At 51.3% G+C, this 13542-nt stretch overlaps 2 protein-coding genes across 2 annotated transcripts; one reads left to right on the top strand and one right to left on the bottom strand.

Annotated features, from left to right (window-relative positions):
- Positions 1-40: 40 nt before the first annotated feature.
- On the top strand, positions 41-9329 carry ddx31 (DEAD (Asp-Glu-Ala-Asp) box polypeptide 31). Its single transcript, XM_085367654.1, has 20 exons — positions 41-266; positions 370-498; positions 1071-1201; positions 1322-1397; positions 1484-1527; positions 1636-1706; positions 2100-2209; positions 2294-2335; positions 3116-3180; positions 3353-3472; positions 3562-3668; positions 3751-3977; positions 4073-4225; positions 4303-4362; positions 5327-5377; positions 6028-6167; positions 6246-6330; positions 7702-7813; positions 7895-8141; positions 8893-9329. The coding sequence occupies exons 2-20, from the start codon at positions 394-396 to the stop codon at positions 8990-8992; spliced, it is 2046 nt and encodes a 681-aa protein (XP_085223780.1). The 5' UTR covers positions 41-266; positions 370-393; the 3' UTR covers positions 8993-9329.
- Positions 9330-9925: 596 nt separating this feature from the next.
- Positions 9926-12992, bottom strand: barhl1a (BarH-like homeobox 1a). The gene is made up of 3 exons (XM_085367653.1): positions 12629-12992; positions 10766-10967; positions 9926-10127 (listed from the first exon to the last, which is right to left on the bottom strand). The coding sequence occupies exons 1-3, from the start codon at positions 12990-12992 to the stop codon at positions 9926-9928; spliced, it is 768 nt and encodes a 255-aa protein (XP_085223779.1).
- Between the last annotated feature and the right edge of the window lie 550 nt (positions 12993-13542).

Here is a 13542-nt window from a genome sequence, read left to right on the forward strand (position 1 = left end):
AGGCGGGGTTTGTGACATAGCAGGAAGCATTAATCACGCGTGTCTGTACGTGTGGAGAGTTTCACAGTGAGTATTTATTTGTCTCGTTTTCCTCTTTTTAATTTTTTTCTTTTAATCTGAAAGGTCTTCGCAGACCGGAAGTTTCTGTTAGCATCAGGTCAACGGTAGCAGCCGCGCGCTCTCGTGTCGAACTTTAAACACGCCGCTCTGTGGTGGGTTAAGCTCCTCGTGGGCCTAATTCACAGCTGTTTTACACGTGACTGAAGGTAAACTGCTGCGCAGCTGAACCAATAAGAGAAGCTCTTCTTCAAACTGTTTGTGAATGGAGTTTGGTGTGAGAGTGACTCACAGCTCTGTGTTTACCTGTAGTTTGTGGACACACGCACACCTCTGATGATGTCATCTTCCGATGAACAGTTGTGTCGGAACAGCTCCAGCGACATGACGTCATCACCGCCATCCCGCAAACGGAAACGTCAGAAGGCTCAGCAGCCATGGGTGAGCTCTCTCTCTGTCTCTCTCTCAGTGCGTTCATTTGATGTTTCTGTGACTTTGAGGTGCCGCAGAAAGCAGAGAAGAGGAGGAGCTCCTTCATACTGCAGGTGGCAGCAAAGGAGGAGGAGCCTGCAGGTGCAGATCCAGGTTTCCTCTGTTAGCCGGCTCAGTAAATCCAAACCGCTGTCTCTGTTAAGCCCTTCAGCTTTCAGCCTGTTCACTCTTCTTCTGTATGAAAAGCATCAGCAGAGCTCCGCCCACTGTTATCAGAGGAACAGCTGATTCAGTGGTTAGTGACTGATTCATGTGGGCAACATTGTCTCACTGAGAGGCAGCAACACAATCAGAACGTGGATTTTAAACACAAACTCTGAACCAGGTGATGTGCTCAGAAGCCGTTACCATGGTGATCTAACAGGGGAAGCTGCCTTCATGTCATCATAGCTTGCTAACCTGCTAACCTCACTTCTTAGTTACAGCTTTCGCCCATGGCAACTGCAGAGAGCCACAGAATAAAGGCTGCAGTTCCCTTCATGACCACAGGGGTCACCATATGAACTGTCTTTATTTTTTAGGCTCCACCCAGTGACGGGACAGACGGGACCCCGAAGAAGAAGAAGAAGGATGGAGCGAAGGAAACGGGACGTGGCGGCATCAAGACCTCCTCACTGTTCAAACATAACCCTGACATCCCAGACATCCACAGGTGCAGCTCCGCCTCCGATTGGCTCATTGAACCAGCTTCTCGGCTGGTTCTGATTGGCTCAGACTGCAGAACGTTCCGGAGTGATCAGTAATCAATAATTTGGAGTCTTCTTTCCTTCAGACCAGCCATCGCTCAGCTGAAGGAGAAGATTTTTACCTCCGACTCGTTTTCAGACCTCGACCTGCACCCTCACTTGGTAACACACACACACTTTCGTCTGTCTCACGTTCAGCATCGCTGCTTCATTGTCAGCTGCTCTCTTTGGCTGTTTCTGTCTTCTAGGTGGCCACTCTGAACAAAGTCATGAATATTTCTACACTCACCAGGTTGGTTTTTACACACACACACCTGACTGTGACCTGATCAACGTATAAACTCTACAAAGGGACATTGCAATGTTGTTGTTTTGTTTGTTTTTTAAAATACTTACGCAGTGTACAGAAGCAGACGATCCCAGCTCTCCTGGCGGGACGCGATGCTGTGGTCCGCTCTCAGACAGGATCAGGTGAGTCACCTGTCGTACCTGATACAGCAGGTCTCTGTGGGTCGATCAGTCACACTGAGGTGTTCTCAGGTGAGAGGGTCTCCTTCTGGGTGGACATAAAACACGTCACCTGACTCAGGAGGTGTCCAGGTGACCTCCTGAGTCAGGTGAGTCAGGGCTTGTTAATGTGTGTGTCTGCGGGCCTTTTGTGGGTGTTTATCGTACGTGCATATCGATGCAGCCCAGTTTAGTTCCTGCAGCGTCGTGTTGTTTTTGAAGGTCACATGTTCAAACATGAACGTACAGGATCAGAACTACTCTCTGTAACGAGGAAGAAGGTTTGTATTAGATTGCACTGTGAGGAAAGTCATTTAGCAACATGTCCTAATGAAAGCCACCCAAACGTGTCTGCAGGTAAAACTCTGTCCTACGCCGTCCCGCTGGTCCAGAGTCTTCAGTCGATTCAGCCGAAGGTCAGCAGGTCAGATGGTCCTCTGGCTCTCATCATCGTCCCCACCAGAGAGGTTCGGTCAGATTAGCACGTTTCACTGTAGTGTCATCCGTGACTTCCTGTTCACACGCTGAAGGTTGGCTCTTCTGTTTGTCAGCTCGCCCAGCAGACCTTCCAGACCTTCCAGAAGCTTCTGAAGGTAACACAGTATTCACAGCTGTTGTTTCATATTGTACTCTATGGTTAAAGTCCCTAAAGCAGATGGAGGCGCTCATTCTAAACGAGTTGTTACCTCTGTCACATGGACACGCTCCGGTCCCACCACAGACACGACAAACCCACCAAACACAGTCAAACGTTAGAATGCGGCACAACGTCAGAGACCAAAGTAATGAAGGAAGTGTGCAGCGTAGCTTACCACCCTGCAACGGCCGACATGTGGACGAGCCAAGCAAAGTGTGCTTAGCGCTGCAGTCGATGTTCGCACAGCGGTGGGTTTCCTGACGTCCACACAGGAGCAGGAATGACAGCCGGACGCCTCGGGAAGTGCTCGCGTCACTGCGTGGGGTCAGCCAGTGAGTGTCACTGTGGGCCACGTTCATTTTGTAAGAATGAAATAGTGCTTAGGATGTGGTGATTATGGAAATCCTTCACTGCATTTACAGAAAATGCATCAGCGTAGTCGTGCAGAGAATATGGCAGCACAGATCCACAAGCAGGGCTGGGTCCCAGTATAGACCCCCGAGGGGCGGCTGTCCCACCAACCCAGCACAAAGTCCAAATATTCACCACAATCAGTGGCTCTGAAAATTCACTAATCACTTCACGGCCCCAGCTCTGCGTTTTTCAGAGGTGTGTGCTTGCTGTGGTTTGTAGCACCAACAACTTCCTGCTTCGCATGTGGATATAAAAATCAGCAGCTGACAGAGAAACGAGAGCTTTGCATGAGTCGCTCTCAGGTGTGTCTCTCTCTTTGCAGCCGTTTACCTGGATCGTCCCAGGTGTCCTGATGGGAGGAGAGAAGAGGAAAGCGGAGAAGGCCAGGTGTGATCACAAAGCACGTTCGTTCGTCAGCTCTGGAAAAAGAGCAAAGCTGTGTGGCGCTCAGCAGAGCTCAGATCCAGGCTTTTAGAGATGTGAAGCCGCTGGAGTCTGTTCTCAGCTGCTCTGTGGCGTCTGAAGCGATGCTGTCGTAACAATATTATTCTGTCTTCAGGATCCGTAAAGGAATCAACATCCTGGTTTCGACTCCTGGACGTCTGGTGGACCATATCAAAAACACCCTGAGCATCGCCTTCAGCGCCGTCCGCTGGCTGGTCCTGGACGAGGCCGATCGGTAACTCTTAGGCGTAGTTGACTCCGATTCCCTTTGATCGACGCCCTCCTGCAGCGTGGACTTAATTTTATGTCCATGTGTGCGTTCAGGACGTTGGACCTCGGCTTTGAGAAGGACCTGACGGTCATATTAAACAGCCTGAACTCTGCGGGACCAGCCCGACAGAACGTGCTGCTCTCTGCGACGCTCACAAATGGCAAGTCCACCGCTGTGCTGCCCCTCCTGTAGTTCCTCCGTCGGCCCGTAGAGGGCAGTATAACAGCCTCTGTGTGTTTCAGGTGTGACGCAGTTAGCAGACGTGTGTTTAAACGACCCGGTCAGCATCCACGTGTCTGGCGCTCCCTGCTCTGACCTCACCACCACCTCCGCTGTAACATGTGACCCCGAAGGAGCCAGCCAATCAGAGAGCTTTGCTGTGCCTGAGGCTCTGAAGCAGTTTGTGGTGGTGGTTCCCAGTAAGGTCAGACTGGTCTGCCTGGCTGCTTTCATACTGGACAAATGCAAGGTGAACAGTCCGGAAGTGGTCATAACGATAAGTACAAGGCAGGAAGGAAAAAAGGAAAGCTAAAATCTGATTGGTCCTCGATGTTTTCCTTTCAGTTTTCTCAGAACGACAAACTCATCGTCTTCATCTCGAGCTGCGAGGCCGTCGAGTTCCTTCACTCTCTCTTCACCGCTGTGCTCTCCAGGCCCTCAGCCAATCGCAAACCTCCGCTGAGGTTCCTGCGTCTCCATGGCAACATGAAGCAGGAGGTAATGCTGCCGTTTTGCCGCCGTTTCTGCTGCTGTCTGCCTCTCAGTGTTAAATGCGTGTTTGTTTTCCCCACCAGGACCGCACGGAGGCCTTCCAGCAGTTTTCGGCGTCACAGTCGGGAGTGCTGCTCTGTACGGTCGGTATCCTTTAACCTGCAGTGTGCGCTGTGACCACCAGGGGGCAGACTGTATTTTAAACGCAACACATGACTGTACATATATGTAATACATATGTAAGTCGTGTCCAAATTCCAGGGCTGCATCCTCCTGAGGACCCGGCCTTCGCGGTCTACGTGGGCCGGGTCCTCAGAAGGTCGGGCAGGCCGGAAGTAAACGGCTGTGAAATGGGACGGTCCAGCCTTCAGATCTGCGTCACCGCTGTCTCGTGGAGTTTTTAATAAACTCGGCCGTCTGCTCCTTGCTGTCTAAAATATAACAGGACACTGGAGGAAACTCTCGACCATCTCACACTTCTGCTTAATCAGCTGTGTGAAAACCAAGGAGGAACCCACCCGATAAATAAAGTTTTATCTAATCTAATAACTTTAATCTCAGCCAAACCGATTTACTCAGGAACAAACAAAACACTGAAAAAAGCCCAACAATAACATTTTTAGGTTGTATAAGTGACTCATATATCACGTTTAACCCGAGTAGCGAAGGTGATCTGAAAATGATGTGCCGGGAGTTGTGCCGTTCTCGGCCGCATCAGTGACCCTCGAGCTCCCGGCTCGCTGTCGAGCTGGTGGGTAGCAGACGTCTCCGAAAACGTCGAAGCACTTTTGCAAATATGCGATATCTTGATAAACCGAGCAGATATTTGATGTTTACACAGCTACTTTCTTGCCTGAAAATATGTTAAAAGTTTATTTTGTGACCCAGAAAGATTAGTAAGAGTAATTTTAAAACTTAGTAGCAGCCGCCATTGTTGGACACACCCGACCCATCCTTCAAATTCGGGGAAAAGGAGGACGCATTTGTCGGCTGCATTCAGAGGAGTCTACGAATTTGGACGGCCTTCGGCGCGTCGCTGTGACGGGAGGAAGCAGCCCATGAATTTGGACACGACCGTAAACTTCCTTTGTGTGCTCTTTGTTTCAGGACGTGGCAGCCAGGGGCTTGGACCTGCCCCAGGTCACCTGGATTATTCAGGTGACTTTATGTTATCGAATGAATCAGAAGGATGCAGCGAGTGATTTATTTTGTCTGAAAAGGATGGCATGAGTGAGAGTCACGACTGGAAGAGTTATGGTTGGGTAGCAGGGCTTGTGATTCCAGATGATGAGCCTTTATTAATAATTTGTGATGATGGGTTTGTGGATGTAGCCAATCTGGTGGCAGCTCTGCAGTGAGGTCATGTGTGGGGCGGATACCTGTCGTTTGAATCGTTTGTCAGCAGAAGACGGGGTCTGTAAACAAGTACGCTAACCCAGGTTTCCTGGTCTGTACGAGTCTGATGATGAGTCATTGGCTTATATAAGCACTGCAGTTCCTGTAATGTCCACTAGGGTCTTTATGCAGAAATAATTTTGAAGTAATTGCTCAGAGGTGTCGCAAAGATGGCCGCCGAGTGTTTGCTCAGTAGAGCTTAGAGCGTAAAGCTGGTCAGCTCAGTAGAGACGGTGTCGTCTCCATAGAGACGAGCTGTCTGTCGAGAAGCTGCTTCTGCTGCTGAGCGGCGACACAGCGGAGGGGAGGAGGAAGCGTGCAGAATAAACGGGCTCAGATCGTAAGCACCTACATAATGTATCTAGCCAATCAGCGAGCAGGACATGACTGATAACCTTTTTGGTTTTTCCCAGTACACTCCTCCCACCGCAGCGGCCGAGTACGTTCACCGCGTCGGACGTACAGCTCGGATTGGAGCGCGAGGAAGCAGCCTCCTCTTCCTCACCCCCGCTGAGACCGCCTTCATCACTGAGCTGGCCAATCACAACATCAGGTTTGCTGACGTGCAGTGTCATGCTGGGTGGCACTTGTGCTGGTTTTAACCATGTGGGTGGGGCTTACTGTGTTTCAGCCTATCAGAGATGAAGCTGCAGGACATCCTGTCCAGTCTGATGTTCGATGATGTCTACAAGGGGCGGGGCAAGTACCATAGCAAGGTAGGTCACTTCCGAAAACTTCTGTCAGGTGGCTGCGGGTGAGGCTGGTGATCAGATGTGATTGGCTGAGACACTAAATGTTTTTTGTTTTTTTTTTTATTTCTGCCATTTTTTTATCTTGAGCAATTCAAGCTCCGCCTCCTAGTAAACTCTGGTAACTTGTAATAGCTGAATAGCACCAGCAGGCGGCGCCTCCTTTGACGTTTTTGAATGTAGGCTCCCATCATGGACTCCATCAGCTCTGATGCTGTTAGCGCGCTGCAGGGCATGCTGAGTGACGCAGCGGCTACGATCTCCACCTGAGACCTGCTTCAGAAGCTGGTCGCCCATAACAACCAGTCCGAGCCGATACCAGCCCATTCCAGCCGGTATCGGCTTAGCGACTGGTGCCGCAGCTTTGTGAGGCGAGCGTGAGCAGGTCGTCACCGGTTGTGCTTAAAGAACAAGGTGTGTTTAGCAGCGAGCAGATCGTGCCCTGATGACGAGGAGGCGCCAGCCTGCTCGTTAGTCTCCAGACACAGGAAGCGTGTCGTTTCTGCCTGGAGCCCGCCTGCGGGGGCGGCCGGGCCATCCCCCTGTGTGTGTCGCTGTGTTTTTAATGAGGCTCTTGTAGTATTTTTAAAAAGCTTTAAGACTCTGAGAGAGTGAGACCCCGGCCCAGACCGCCTGCTGTGCGCCGCTTTAAAGTCGCTCCTGTCAGCCAGTCAAAAGCGCCGTGGTGACGGCGTGTGTGAAGCAGGTTCAGCCTCTGATGTTTCCGCTTCCATGACGCGTGACCTGCCACGACCTGATGCTTGTGTCGTCACGCTGTAGCTGTCAGAACAGATTTCAGCTCCTCTCTCTCCACGTCGACCTTTATTTAAACATCTGTTGAGCAGACATCAGGTGGTACGTGGGCGCGTCTCGCACGCTGCCGTGGGGACGATGTTCGTGCTGATGCGGGAGCAGAGCTGCTGAATCAAACACAGTCTGAAAATTCTGGATTCTTCCCTGTCGGAGTAAACAGGAATAAATCAGTGTGGGGCGTGAGCGCTCGCACGTTCGACCCGCAGCAGCTAAAAATAATCATTTGTGTTTGCACAGCTCACACGTGCTCAGCAGCGCTGTGACGAGCAGGTTTGCACCTTACAGTAGCCCCTCCCACGACCCCAGTCTGAAGTCCTCACCTTTAACACGGGTCAGAGCAATGAGTGACATCACAGACCACGCAGCCCAGCGGGGGGCGCTGCACCACGCTGGTCACATGTGGTGCTTTAGTAAACCGTTCCAGCGCTGAGGCGAGGGAGCTCGAGGCGCAGACGGCAGATTTCCGGAGCACGGCTGAGTCTGACGTGTTTTTTTTTTTTTTTTTTTTCTTCTTCTTCCTGTCAGAGTTCGTCCAAAGCTCTGGAGCAGGAAGTCCGCGAGCGAGCGACCGTCCTTCAGACTGAGTTTGAGAACTTTGTCCACGCGGACGCTCGGTCGCTACAGGCTGCCAAGAAAGGTAACGACGCCGAGAACGTGACGAGAGTGAGGAGAACGTGCTGCTGTTTTATTGGCTGACCTGTCACTGTGATGTCAACAGCACTGCAGTCCTTCCTGCGAGCGTACACCACCTACCCTGCTCACCTCAAACACATCTTCCACATCCGCTCGCTCCACCTGGGCCACGCCGCCAAGAGCTTTGGCCTCAGAGACGCTCCGCAGGGTCTGACTGCCGCCGCCGGTCCCGGGGCCTCCGGGAGCCACAGGAAGAACCAGAACCAGGCCCGGAAGCAGACCGGGAGTCCGGCCAAGAACCAGAACCAGAAGAAGCTGACTGGAAAGAAGAGGTGAGTGAGGACTGTGCAGCCGAGGGTTCTAACCTTAATTTAAACACACACAGAGTCGGGATGGACCCGCTGCACACCTGGACCAGCAGGTGTGACTGTTTGAAGTGATGCAGTCACCAGCTGAGCGCACGCTCACCTCCACCACTCCATCGCTGAAGCAAACGTTTGCTCAACGCCTTCTAGACGAGAACACAGACACACAGCGTGTCAGGATGTCAAAGGGCGTATCAGCCCAGAAGCTGTGAGGCCGTTTGTCAGCACACGGCCCCGACGCGCTTCGTGTAAGCGAAGGAAGCACGAACGCCTTCAAACACAAAGATGGAGACAGTAAAAGCGCTCAGGCGAGGCCTCGACGCAGCACGGTTTGTGTGTGCGTGCGTGCGTGTGCGTGTGTGTGTGTGCGTGTGTGTGTGTGCGTGCGTGTGTGTGTGTGCGTGCGCGCGTGTGTGTGCGTGCGTGTGCGTGTGTGTGTGCGTGCGCGCGTGTGTGTGCGTGCGTGTGCGTGTGTGTGTGTGTGCGTGCGTGTGTGTGCTCGTGCTCATTGGTCCTGCTGTGATGACTGCCACAAACACACACTCTTGTACATAATCAAAGTGGGTCCCCTCAGTCACACATGGCGTTTACACGCCGTCCACTCAGGAGTGTGTGTGTGTGCGTGTGACATGTATAAAGAAGCTGATTATAAAACTAATACTGTTCTTGTTGTCATGACGACGAGCTGATGGCGCCCTTCTTCCTCTCTGTGTCTCAGGTTTGGTCAGAGGGAGGTCCGGCTGATCTGCTCAGAGTTCTCCAGCGGGCTGGAGAGTAGAGACGCCAAGAAGAAGAAGAAGAAGGAGGAGGAGGAGTGATGAAGAAGAGTCTGATGTTGAGCAGCTGAGGCGATGGTCAATATATGAAAGATGTGATTGATGCTGACGTGTGAGCGAGCTCCTCCTCCTGCCTTGGCTGGTTGGCCGGTGCACTCGTCGGTCTGTGACGAGATTTTTGAGTTTCAGACGGTCGCAGAATAACGACCATCTGACCGCTCCACCCTCACCACTTCACGCACGTTTCTGTCGCTCCGAGCTGCGAGTTTGAAACCCGAGTGCTGCTCGTGGACACGCCCCCGACTCCCCGCCCTGTTCCTGACTGTGCACCTGTGTCATTTGTCCTTAGGGGCCACCGTACTGCATCCCCAACATGAACCCGTGCTAATAAAAGCAGATGTTTGTGTGCAGATGTTTGTGTGCAGATGTGTTCTTCCAGCTGTTTTCACTTTTGAAGCAAAGCAGACGAGATCCTCGTGACAACGCTTCAGTGTTCACGGGGGGGGGGCTCTATTGTATTGAGGTTTAAATTTTGCTCTTGACCAAATATGGTTACTTCCTGGAACAAAGCCAGTTCAGCCTTAGAGGTGGGGCGAGGAGCTCAGAGGAGAGCCGCTCATAGGTGCAGCTGGGAGGAGGAGGATGGGGAGGTGCGTCCCAGTCGGAACCAGCAGAGTGCCGCCTGCTCACCAGACAGTTGCTGTAAACCAAGCCTGGGAACCAATCAGAGCCATCGCTTTCACTTTGAATCAAAGGAAAACAACAATGAGAATCTTTATTTTCTTTATTGAAAATGTAAAAACCGAAGTCAGAGCTACAGAAACGCACAGAGAAGTTCGTGGCTCGACCACGGCTCTACACTCCTGCCTGGACTCGCTGTCCAGACGTGAACGTCACTGTTGTTTCCTTGCTTGAGCCCCGCCTCCTGAGCCCGGCACCGCCACAGCAGTTTGTTCCTGAGGGAACCAGTCCTAGTCAGTGGGGAAGGGGCTGAGTGTGGGTGAGAATGTGGGGTAGGAGAGGCGGGGCTGGGTGGTGTTGGTGGGCGTGGCTTCGATACAGGTATAGGTTCATTGTGGGCGGGGCAGGAGGGTACAGGTAGTGCGTGGGCAGGAACATCCTGCCGGCCTCGGCCAGCAGCTCCAAGCCGGCGGCAGACTGACGCTTCCACTTGGTCCTGCCGGGAAAAACAAAGCGCACGTTACTCACCGCAAACACACCTTACCCCAGTCTGCTGTCACGTGACTGGACCTGAACCAATCAGCACGTGTCAGCACATGTGCAGTAAAATTCCCTCCATCCGGAGCACACGTGAGTCTACATGATCGTAAAGACTGCAGCAGACATGAGGCGACCCGATTGGATCAGAACCTGCAGACAGGAAGCAGATGTTCCTCCAGCTGTGTAACAGGCTTTAACGCCCAGAACACATCAGCCTCTGCTGAAACTTCTGTCTTCCTTCAAGACAGCTGTCATCTGATTGGCTGCCCCTCACTAACAGAACAGTGGGCAGGGTATCTGCCCCCTCTATGACATCACAAAGATTGGAGCGTAGAAAAAAACTATGACAAACTGAGTGTTTGGAGCAGACTGAGGCTGCGGAGCTTTTCGCTCACAGGGTCACCGCGGCGTTCGTCCTTGAGATGATCACAGTCTGCGCTCACATCGCGGTCATGTGATCAGGTTCAAATTTCATGTCAGTAAACTTTAAAGAGTTTTTTAATAAAGAAGAAAACAAAATAATGACCAACCACGAGTCCAGGACCGGGACGACCAATAATCTGCTTGATGTTGTGGTACCAGGTGTGTGTTTACCTGCGGTTCTGGTACCAGGTCTTGACCTGCATGTCGCTGAGCTGCAGCGAAGCCGCCAGCTCCATGCGCTCCTGGACGCTCAGATATTTCTGTTTCTGGAAGCTTCTCTCGAGCCTCGCCAGCTGCTGGTCGCTGAACGCCGTCCGTGCCTTACGAGGTTTCTTGAGGCGTGACGTCACCGAGTCGGAGCCGGCGCTCTGCACTGAGGTAGGAATGACGTCACATTAGTCCTGTAAGCTGATTGGTCGGCGACAGAAAAACCAGGTACAGCTCATTCATGATAGTCATTTATTATGATTCAGCTTCTGTTTTAAAAGCCGAGGTTCAGCAGATGAAAGTGATCAATAAAAAAGCGAACATTGATTGACAGCATTTATCAGATTGTTGCGTTGTTCTTACCAGAGGGACGACCACAGTCTGTGTCTGTGGTGTGAAACTGATCCAAGTATCAGACGTGAGGCTGCAGAGTGAACCGACCCCGGCCTGCTGTTCGTTAAACGATTCCAATCATGGTTTTATCTCCGTCACAGCTGTCAGATTAAAAGTGTTTTGAATCACGTGATCACATGTGCTCGCGTTCGCGTGCCAAGTTTAATGAAACCGCCACGATATGATTTTGAGTTTTACAAAAAAAGATGAACTGAAATGACGATAATGTGGTCAGAGAATCATTTGTACTGAGGTAAGCGTCACAGCTTTAATGATGAACCACGGTGATGACGGCCGTTAGTCATAGTCAGCAGGTTTGAGCTGCTTCAACGTTTAAAGCTAAATATGAACAAATACAATGTTTTAAGTTAAATGACTTTAGCGGTGCTTTCATGTGACCCACACCCACGGGAGCTCTGCTGTGATTAGCAGCTGAACAAAAACCCTGAAAATACACAATAATAACACAAAACAACGAAGCCGCGTTTCAAACTGTGCAGCAAAGACAAAAATATGAACCATCCGCAGGTCTGATGGCTGCGCCAGCGGCAGCTCACTGCGACCGGAGCCGGTTAAAGGTTTCAAGGTTCAGAAGCCGTGACGGAGATTCCTGCGTGATCAGTGTTTTTACTCGGTGCTGATGAAGCTGTGTTTCTCTGTATGGGTCACAAAAACAAACAAACAAACAACAACAACTCTGGTGACATTTCCCGAGTTTCATTATTATAAAATCTGACCAATAAGCTTCAATAACCTGGATTTAACTTTTATTTTGGAAAACTGCTCAGGTCTGCTGTATCCTCTCTGATTAAACATCGTGCATGAGCTGTACCTGAGTACAAACACAGAGCAGGGATGTAAAGTAGTGCACAGCTGCTTTTTTAACTTCACGTGATTCCTGCAGGATCACCCGTGACTCCATCAGTCACGGTTTCAACTGAGTGAAAGAAAGAAGCGCAGGTCCTCTAAAATAAAAGACCCAGAGTCAGCGGGCAGGAGGCTGCTTTGTTTTCACTGATTAATGAGACTCACAGATCATCATCAACACCCCGATCACCGATTAGAAGTTATGATAAAGACTCTTTAAGATTATGAATTTCATTTCTGTCTCAAAATGAGAAAAACACGTAACGCAGAAACTTTATTTTCGCTTTAAAACAGTTCGACTAACAAGTAAATGAACGCTCAGATTGATTTCTCTCAATTAAAACACAAAAGGTTTGTAATAACGAGACTGTTTCTCTGTTTCACTGACTTTATTCATCTGGTTTTTATTTCTGTCCACGAGTGAAAAATATCTTTGGTTTCTTGGTCGTTGAAAGAAGAAAATAACCTTCTGATGTTTTTAATGAAAATAAAATCCGCGTGATTCTCATTTTTATTTTGATTGAAACTTTACTTTCTCCTTCTTTAAACTCTTTTCTCTGTTTTTACCTGTTTCGCTGTCTGAAGATGAGCTGCTGAGACTTTTATCCTGGAAATCTTCATCCTGTCCGGACCGGAATGGCTCGGCTTCCGGCCCGGGTTGTCCCGGTTCAGAGTAGACCTGTCCCGGGTGAGAGTCCGCTAAAATGTCCCGGATTAGGAAGGAGGAGCAGGCGGAGCGCAGCTGAAGCGGTGCGGGCAGCAGCGGAGGCTCCAGCCGGGGAGCAGGCTCCCTCCACGGGGATGAAGGCGCCGAGCAGCCGCTGCTGTTCCCCGGGCTGAGCTCCGGAGGGTCTGCCCGGGGCAGGAGCGCCCCGAGCGAGAGCAGAGAGTCGATCCGGAACCCGGAGCAGCCGGAGGCGGACACCTCCATCTCCGCCCGGACTCAGGTGAGTCTGACCAAGCAGGTGTGGAGCCACAGCAGCCGGAAACGCGTTAGTTTGACTCTGACGTCATTTTCATGTAAAAAAAAAAAAAAAAAAACAGGTTTAAAATAAAGCTATCAGAGTAATCAGAGTATTGATCCGAGGGAAACTGATCAGCAGCTGATCTCAGCGCCAAGACAGTTACACTCTTCCTCCTCCCCCTTCTGTCCTCCTCCTCTTCTTCCTCCTCCTCCTCCTCCTCCACCTCCTCCTGTCCTCCTCCCCCTTCTGTCCTCTTCCTCCCCCACCTCCTCCTGTCCTCTTCCCCCTTCTGTCCTCCTCTTCCTCCTCCACCTCCTCCTGTCCTCCTCCCCCTTCTGCCCTCCTCTTCCTCCTCCACCTCCTTCTGTCCTCCTCCCCCTTCTGTCCTCCTCTTCCTCCTCCACCTCCTCCCCCTTCTGCCCTCCTCTTCCTCCTCCACCTACTCCTGTCCTCCTCCCCCTTCTGCCCTCCTCTTCCTCCTCCACCTCCTCCTGTCCTCCTCCCCCTTCTGCCCTC

Source organism: Diplotaxodon limnothrissa, linkage group LG12 (genome assembly GCF_057381915.1).
Source record: "Diplotaxodon limnothrissa isolate DT_005_m linkage group LG12, D_limnothrissa_male_GT1.1, whole genome shotgun sequence".
Classification (NCBI taxonomy): Eukaryota; Metazoa; Chordata; class Actinopteri; order Cichliformes; family Cichlidae; genus Diplotaxodon; species Diplotaxodon limnothrissa.

Bases quoted from the DNA above. Each gene is read 5' to 3' on its own strand.
- barhl1a (XM_085367653.1), bottom strand. From the start codon at position 12,992: ATGGAGGTGTCCGCCTCCGGCTGCTCCGGGTTCCGGATCGACTCTCTG. The intron at 10,968-12,628 runs GTAAAAACAGAG...TTCCTACCTCAG, and splicing joins ATCTTCAGACAGCGAAACAG to TGCAGAGCGCCGGCTCCGAC. The intron at 10,128-10,765 runs GTAAACACACAC...TTTTCCCGGCAG, and splicing joins ACCTGGTACCAGAACCGCAG to GACCAAGTGGAAGCGTCAGT.
- ddx31 (XM_085367654.1), top strand. From the start codon at position 394: ATGATGTCATCTTCCGATGAACAGTTGTGTCGGAACAGCTCCAGCGAC. The intron at 1,398-1,483 runs GTAACACACACA...TCTGTCTTCTAG, and splicing joins TCGACCTGCACCCTCACTTG to GTGGCCACTCTGAACAAAGT. The intron at 3,669-3,750 runs GCAAGTCCACCG...TGTGTGTTTCAG, and splicing joins CTCTGCGACGCTCACAAATG to GTGTGACGCAGTTAGCAGAC.